We start from the raw sequence: 7,846 nt of genomic DNA on the forward strand, positions 1-7,846 counted from the left end.
TCCACCCACCCACCCACCCATCCTTCCAGATAACTCGCACACGAAGGCCGGGTGATCCGAGCTGCTGTTTGGCGCATGAGCACAAACAACAGTCAACAACCTTCCCTCCTGCAGCTCAGAGCGGCAAAGAGGCGATCCTCTGGTTCACTGAAGAGAACTCCAACTCCGAGGGCTTGTGAGTACCCCCACACCTGCCCCACACATCTCTCCATAGGCAACTCCAAGATGAGGAAAGACTCCAGCCCCTCTCCAGGAAGTTGGGTTCTGGAGTCTAACCATAGCAAGCCCACCTGATTTTTCTAACCTCATCAAACACAACATATTTTGATACCATTAGATACATCTTTTAAAGAGAAATCCAACACAATTTGATTTTTTTTTTTTTTAAATGGGTCTACTGGTTACCAACTTATTGTCAAACAATGATCATCAGAATGGGTCTAAATGAATCCTATTCTTAAACAAGCAGCAGTAGGAAGTTCTGTGTTTAACTTCCTGTTCTCACACCAGGCTGAAGCTGAGGAATCGCTCTGATTGGCTGTAAATTTTCAGATCATTCCTTCATGGATAACACCTGAGCAAAGCAGTGGAAAGCGCCAGCTCCCGCTCGGCTCTTTGTCGACGTCTGTCATAAAACGTTTCATTTCATCTGAGTTGAGAAATGAATGAATGAATTAGCTCGATCACTGCCCGACCCAGTTAGCCACAGCGCTACTGTGCGTCGTTTATGTACCGGATCAAGAACATATAGAGCAGGGGTGTCCAATCCTGGTCCTGGAGGGCCACCATCCTGCATGTTTTCCTTGTTTCCCTGCTCCAACACACCTGATTCAGTGGTTAAATTAACTCTTCCTGTTCTATAGAAGCTTGTTAATGACACACTGATTCAAATCAGGTGTGTTGGAGCAGAGAAACAAGTAAAACATGCAGGATGGTGGCCCTCCAGGACCAGGATTGGACACCTCTGATATAGAGGATGGATGGGCTGGGAGCCGACGGGTGGCCTTGCTACTAAGCTAGGTGAATCCAACTATATTGTCACCCAACCTCTGGCTCCCTACCTGCCAGTGAGGTGGCGATCCATGTCCAGAGAGCTAGTTTATGCCACCCAGGGACCCTCCCTTGCTTGCCACCCGGCTTGATTAGCGTCCAACCTTGACGGTCCTCCTTGCAGGTGGTGGGCCCACGTCCTTCTTTATCTTTCATATAATGAAAATATCAAAACAAGTGGCTGGGATACAAGATGTGTACTTTTTTGTCTGATTGTGTTTAGAGTTACTATGGTGACACTTAAACCGACGTCCGAAAAAAAAAAAAACTTATAGGAAAAAATCCTTCAAATCTTCTTACAGTTTTGTGCTCTTTGAATTCTAACTAATTCAACAGCTAGAATTTCGTCCAGGTTCTGAGTTTAAAACGGGTTACATCCTGTTAAAAGTGAAGTGCAAATAAAAAACTCATTTCTTTTTTTTACCACAGGACATGACAGTAAACCAAAGAGGGTCGATTTAAGACAACAACTGGCCTCCAGCTCCTGACGGTCGACGCTTCACTGCAGAGCACCATAAAGACATGAAGTCTCCCCTCGCACACCCTCGGGAAGTCTTGGCCATGAAAGAGTCGGCCGAAGAAAAACGGACTCCTTTTCATCCTCAGCGGGGATTTAATGCATCAACGTGGAGCCTGGAAGAACTAAAGAGACCCGGCGGGGCTTCTTGATGCAAAGCTTTCGTCTTTCAACGGCTGAAAACCGCTTTAAACAGAGGAATTTTGTAAACTTCTTCATTGTACATTAGCTGCTTTATGCAGATATCAGGTTTCAGAATGAGAAGATGCTGTACGAAGGAATTCATGAGACACAAAAATGTACTCGGATATGGAATTCGTCTTATAATCTTAAAATCTACGTTTTTTCATTCTACTTTTGGTGATTTTGTATTTTTTGGTACTTCTGTCTCGTGTTTGTGCTTGTTTGTCTCAATAGGTTTTGGGTTTCTTTTGTTAGGACCCCTTCACCCTGGATGAGACCTAACACAGATGTGATGCCTGCAGCAGTAGAGCAGTAGAGTCGTGCTTGAGATGCTCAAGAAGATCAGGCCAATCTGCTTACTGATGCAGTCCAAAGGGGTCAGACCAGGGTGGAGGCCTGGGCGTGGCGCGATTCTTGGGTGTATGTGGTAGTACTGTTGTGGGAATGTACTGCCGATGTGTAAATTGTGATGAGAGAGCCGGAGAGAGTCTCTGGGTTGTAGAAAACAGCAGGAAAACCTGCCTGTTGGGTACCAGGAGGGTCGCAGCTTTATGGCCGTCCTCAAATCGAGGTTTCACCAACTTGTTCTGAGCATCAACTGCTGCCTTTATCTGCAAAGATCCAACTTTGGCTTTTCACAACAAACAGTAGAACAGTGACTCTACAACTTTGAAGCTAAAACTGTTTCTGACGAATCAGAACGACTCTGTTATTGCACAAAAGGAAAAAAAAAAGAAAAAAATCTCACCACAAAAATCCTAAAACGTATGCAATGAGATGAAAACTGAGATCTTCGTTCCATCCCATCATAAACACCAGAAAATAAACCTTCCGGACATTCACGCCGCTTCTGTCAGACCGCAGACATTAAATTAAATTCAACAAACCTCAGGATCATGAGTTATTTTTTCTTTCATTTGTACCAGACTTGGTCAACGAAGCTCTCTGAGCAAACATCCCGTCGCTAAAATAACAAAAGAGACTAAATATTTAGACGTCGGCCCATATCGAGTCCCCCCCCCGTCTTTTGAAGCTTTTATCTTCTGGTTCTTCAGCACAAAGACTGACCTGGATATAAAATAGGAACCCTGAGGCCTATTTTAGTTCCGACGTTTTAAATTTAGACACAAGTTGTGTTTTTTTTAGACCTTTTTTCAGTCGCTTTAAAGATTTATCTAAAAATGCTGGTTTGGAAAAACGATTGCAAGTTAGTTTGTTCTGATTTGAGGACGCTGAGGTCTGAACGGAGCCGTTTCCAGGTATTTTTACCGTTCGCGTACATAGATATAAACATGAATAAATGCGTCCGTTTCTGTGGATTTGATGACATGCTTTGAATTTGAGTCGCTTTCTGCTCATCCAGCTGAAGACCTGCAGTCAGCCGGGAGGGGAAACTTGGCCCAAACACAAATGTAACACTCATATCAGAGAGTGCTGCTGGCCGAGGCAGCATCCAGCTTTTCAATAAGCGTCACACACACACACACACGCACACACATATACCGCTGTGGGCTGCAGCTGACTGTAGAAACTGCCCAAGCTGCTGCTGCGATGACTCACAGGCTGATCAGAGTACACCAGGTGTGTGTGTGTGTGTGTGTGTGTGTTTCTATGAATGAGTGACCTCCCCTGAATCATCGCCCTCCTCCGTTCGCTCTAATTTGCTCTCATCAACAGAGAAAACCCCTATCCTGCCGCTTCCCCGCACGACTCGGACGTCTCTGCAGCTTTCCCCGGCTCGATCTGAGTTGCCGCAGATTAAAACGGCGCAACCGATCAACCGTCTCCCGAGAGCAACGAGAAGCGCACCTTCGGTCAAGTTGCTCTTTTTTTAACGTGGACGAGAAAAAACACGGAAAAACTGGAAACTGGAAACAAAATAGCAAAGAGCTCAGTGAAAAGTTTCACTCATGAAGGTTTTAACTGCTCTAAACAAACCCTGAAACTCCGGATGAAAAAAATACAATTTTGGATTGTTCAAAATAAGATTTTTAATACCGCAGTGGATTATAAAAGTGGCAGTCAGTGTTATTTATGATGAAGTGGTTGTTGCACCAAGTATTGATTTCTGCTCTCTCGCTGAATGAAAACAGTACTGTAATGTTTAAAAATGAATCCAACCTTGTTGTGTTTTGAGGTATTTCTTTGCAATTTTTTTTTTTTTTTACGTTGTGAAAACACTTCACCTTTTCCCTTAATCTGACCATTTGTCATGTTCTGGAAATAAATGCTCTAAATGACAAGATTTTTATTCGAAATTTGAAAGGAATGTTGTCTGTAGGTTATAGGTTATATAACATTTTACTCATTGGCACACTTATAAACAGTAAAATAAAATTTAAAAAAATGATACTTTTGCAACGGCCTCTTTATTTGTCCCAGAGTTCTGTTATATGTAGTTACATATACATATACACACACTCACCGGGATATGCAGCAGGGACGTTGGTATGTCATTCGGACTTTATACGTGCAGCCGAATGGTGTCCGAGAGAGGCGAGGTGATCCCAGCTGAAGGCAGGCAAATGGAAACCAGGATGAGGCTCCAAGGAAGTCAGCAACAACCAAGTACCTACAGAGAGTGAGGCAGGTCCTGAAGCGCCGGCTGAATGGTATGAACAAAGTCCAAGCCGTCAACACGTATGTGGTGCCAGTCATCAGATACCCTGCTGGTATAACAACCTGTCCAAAGGAGGAGATCGAAGCCGCTGGCATCGAGACACGGAAGCTCCTCACGATGCACGGAGGGTTTCACCCTGAGACTGTCCACTAAGAGAAAGGAGGGAGGCAGAGGACTAGGGAGCATCAGAGCCACGATACAGGATGAAACAACCAAGATTCCAGAGTACATCAGGAAGAAAGCCCCCAATGATGATCTGCTCAGTGAACGTCTCAGGCAGCAGAGATCCAATGTGGAAGAGGAGAAAGGGGAACGACCATGAAAGGGTCAAGCCCCTGCACGGCCTTGAGGAGGTGGCTGATGATGATGGCTAACCAACCGGACATTGTGGTGACAGATAAGATCCAGAAGAAAGCAGTGGTGATAGATGTAGCAGTCCCAAGCGACTGTAACATCAAGAAGCTGGAGAAATACCAAGGGCTGAAAGAGGAAATAGAGAAGTTGTGGAGAGCCAAGGCCTCAGTGGTACAAGTGGTCATCAGAGCACTCTGTGCTGTGACCCCCAAACCGGAAGAGTGGCTCCAACAGATCCAGGAACGACCTCAGAGATCTCTGTCCAGAAGAACGCAGTCCTAGGAACAGCTAAGATACTGAGGAGAACCCTCAAGCTCCAAGACCTCTGGTAGAGGACCTGAAGTTGGAGTGAAAGTGGAACAAACAGGGCGAGACGGGAGTTTTTTTGTTTTGCTTTTTGGTTTAATTTATATAAATGAGGAACCCCGCATCAAGCACCATCAGTAATAAAAGCCACTGTTAAAAGCTGCTTCATTTTCACCTTAAAAGTTCCCAAACTCCGACTGACAGGATCTTCACTGTTTGTTTCTAACAAGTTCAACAGAAAAACCATCGAGGTGAAAGTCGTTAAAGGAGCCCGGGAAGAGGTGTGGAACAAAAAAAAAAAAAAACCCAAAAGTTTCCAGCTTCGCTCTCTTTTGTCGGTGAAGTTCGTGCCCTCAGACTCACGCAGGTCCTTAATCGACCCCGCGAACGGACGGACGGACGGACGGACGGACGGACGGACGGACGGACGGACGGACGGACGGACGGACAGCAAACTTGTTGGTGGGATTGTGACACGGCAGCTGCTTGGAGCAGAAAGCAGCCTTGGGTTACGGGGCGGTCAGATAATCCCAGATTAAAGGAGGTTTAGATGTTTCACACTCGGAACAAACGTTTAATTAGTTCCGGACGAATCTTCGACAGAGCGGCTTGGATTTTATCGTATTTTATCGTATTTTGTCATTTTGTCTCTGCAGTCGTGACCAGAGCTGTCGAATGCTCACCAGAAGACGTTGTGGGATCGCTTCCTTTATTTATTTATTTATTTATTTGTCTCCCTGAGGTCCTGCAGCGCCGAAGCGCCCGCACGTTTTCCAGCAACCGTCCGAGGCGACGACGGGACGCTCGCGTCACGAGGGCCCCAGGCTCTCCCGGCAGCCGCACCAGGGCGACGACATCAGCAGAACGCGGACGACGCCGCATCCCTGCAGCCCAGGGGTTTTAAAGGCTGGGACGGCTGCACATCGGTGCCACCTTCAGGCCGAAGCAGGAACAACGGCGCCACCTCCCTCATCACGTCCATATTTATTGTCTTTTAAAAAACACTAACACACACACACATACACACAAAGAAACTACCCAAAATACCTAAAACCTCTTCTCACTTCCACACATTTCAGCCTTCTTGTGCAGTTTTGTCTCTCTGCTGTAGGACGTCTCACTAAAACAGAGCGTGGACATCCCAACTCTCATTGACTTCCATTCAGGCTGAACTCTGAAAGGTCTCATTAACTGGTCGTATTTTCTACATGAAAAGGTTATTTATAGACAATAACCCCATCTGCATCCCTCAGTTGTCCCAGAGGTTTGGTAGATTGTTCATGAAAAATCTTTCAGCTTCGACTTCCAGATTTTATCGGAAGAAAAATCATTGAGTTATTCGTTTTGGATCGAGCTTTTTTTTTTGTAACTGGGGTTTAAACTGAGTTTATGGGAGTCTTTTTGTCCAGAAACTCCTCTTTAGCATTTTATCAAAACCAACCAGGACTTTAGGCGAATTTAAAGGATTTCTTTCTCGATTTCAGTGTAATTTTAAACATTTTATGCCAAATCTCTGTAAAGATTTAATCTCCTTAGGCTCTCATTGAACGTAAATCTAAATTGCCTTTTTGTCTCTGGTGACAAAGAACTAACTAATAGCGTATTTAGTCCGTCTCTGAGCAGCTGCAGGTGTGTCTCACCTGATGATGTCGTCGTTGTGACCCAGGTAGAACCTCTGGCTGTGCTCCCTGGTGTTGTACACCACCCCGACCCCGGCCACGAAGTACACCACCTCCTTCCCCGCCGTGTAGAACAGGTTGTTCCTGCACTGGTGGCCCCGGTACCCGTAGACCCAGTCCAGTCTGAGGCGGCAGCCCGGGGCGGTCCGGTCCGACATGTTCGCTCATCTGATCCCTTCCTTCCTCCTGGTTCCGGGCGAGGATCCTCCAGACCAGAATGGCGCCGACGTCCGGATTGGTTCAGGTCCAAAAATCTGGTTCTCAAGTCATTCTAGTTCGGCCGGAGAACGGGTGCCGTAGTTTCCCGTCGTGGCGTTTAAGATTTCTGCTCAAACCAAAGACAAGAAGTTCAGACATGAAAGGACATCTCAGAGTTTTATCCTCCAATCGTGTCACCACGGTGTGAATGAACCTTGCGTCAGTTCGAAATGAATTAATAACACATTTACATCTGTAAGCGTTTGGCTGCGTTCAAGGACAAGAAAACTCGGCTTAGTGTCCTTGAAGGCAACACCGGTGTTTTAATGTTCTCTGCTTCAGATTACACAGCAACAAAAACTTCATTTATCTGGATGATCTGCATTTTTTTACCCCCACCCCCACCCCCACCCACAAATAGGTGTGTAAATCCATCACATGATGACTTCTCCAAAAACCTGAATTTAGTTGTTCTCAGAATCAAAAAAAAAAAAAAAAATCAACTCACTGAAACAGGCGCAGAAAGAGCAGAAAGTGAAGGCATCACTGATGGGAGCCTCTGATCCTGGGAATATAATCCCTGCCCAGGATAATCCCCACAGCCTCCCGGTCCTGCTTCCTCCTGTATCCCCCTCCACCACCCCACCTCCTTCACATCATCTCCATCCGAAGATGGAGGAGACAAGAAATCAGAGCGGAGAATAGTAATAATAATAATAAATAATAATAATAGCTACAGGATGTTAAATAATCTGCAGAGTAAAAGACTCTGAAATGTTCGGGTGGTTCCGGAGAGCACCGAGCACACGGAGGAGGAGGTGGTGGAGGAGGAAGAGGAGGAGGAGGAGAGAGCGACCAGAAGCAGCGTTTGAGCCCCGCAGACGAGCCGAGTTCAGCGGGCAGAGGAGGCGGGCAGCCCGGGCTCCGCCGAGCGGCATC

General features: G+C 46.1%; 1 protein-coding gene across 10 annotated transcripts in view; it reads right to left on the bottom strand.

The window, feature by feature from the left end:
- LOC108247401 (echinoderm microtubule-associated protein-like 6) overlaps positions 1-7,833 on the bottom strand; it is an 81,993-nt gene extending 74,160 nt beyond the window's left edge. For all 10 annotated transcript variants that reach the window (XR_005232677.1, XR_005232678.1, XR_005232680.1 and 7 more), the window contains exons 1-2: positions 7,416-7,833; positions 6,671-7,034 (exon numbers count right to left, since the gene is read on the bottom strand). Coding sequence is in view for 6 of the 10 variants with exons in the window: in XM_037973708.1 (XP_037829636.1) it covers positions 6,671-6,867 (197 nt within the window). In the remaining 4 variants the exon portion in view is untranslated. The remainder of the gene's footprint in view (positions 1-6,670; positions 7,035-7,415) is intronic.
- Between the last annotated feature and the right edge of the window lie 13 nt (positions 7,834-7,846).

The sequence above is a fragment of the Kryptolebias marmoratus genome, linkage group LG22 (assembly GCF_001649575.2).
Source record: "Kryptolebias marmoratus isolate JLee-2015 linkage group LG22, ASM164957v2, whole genome shotgun sequence".
Lineage (NCBI taxonomy): Eukaryota > Metazoa > Chordata > Actinopteri > Cyprinodontiformes > Rivulidae > Kryptolebias > Kryptolebias marmoratus.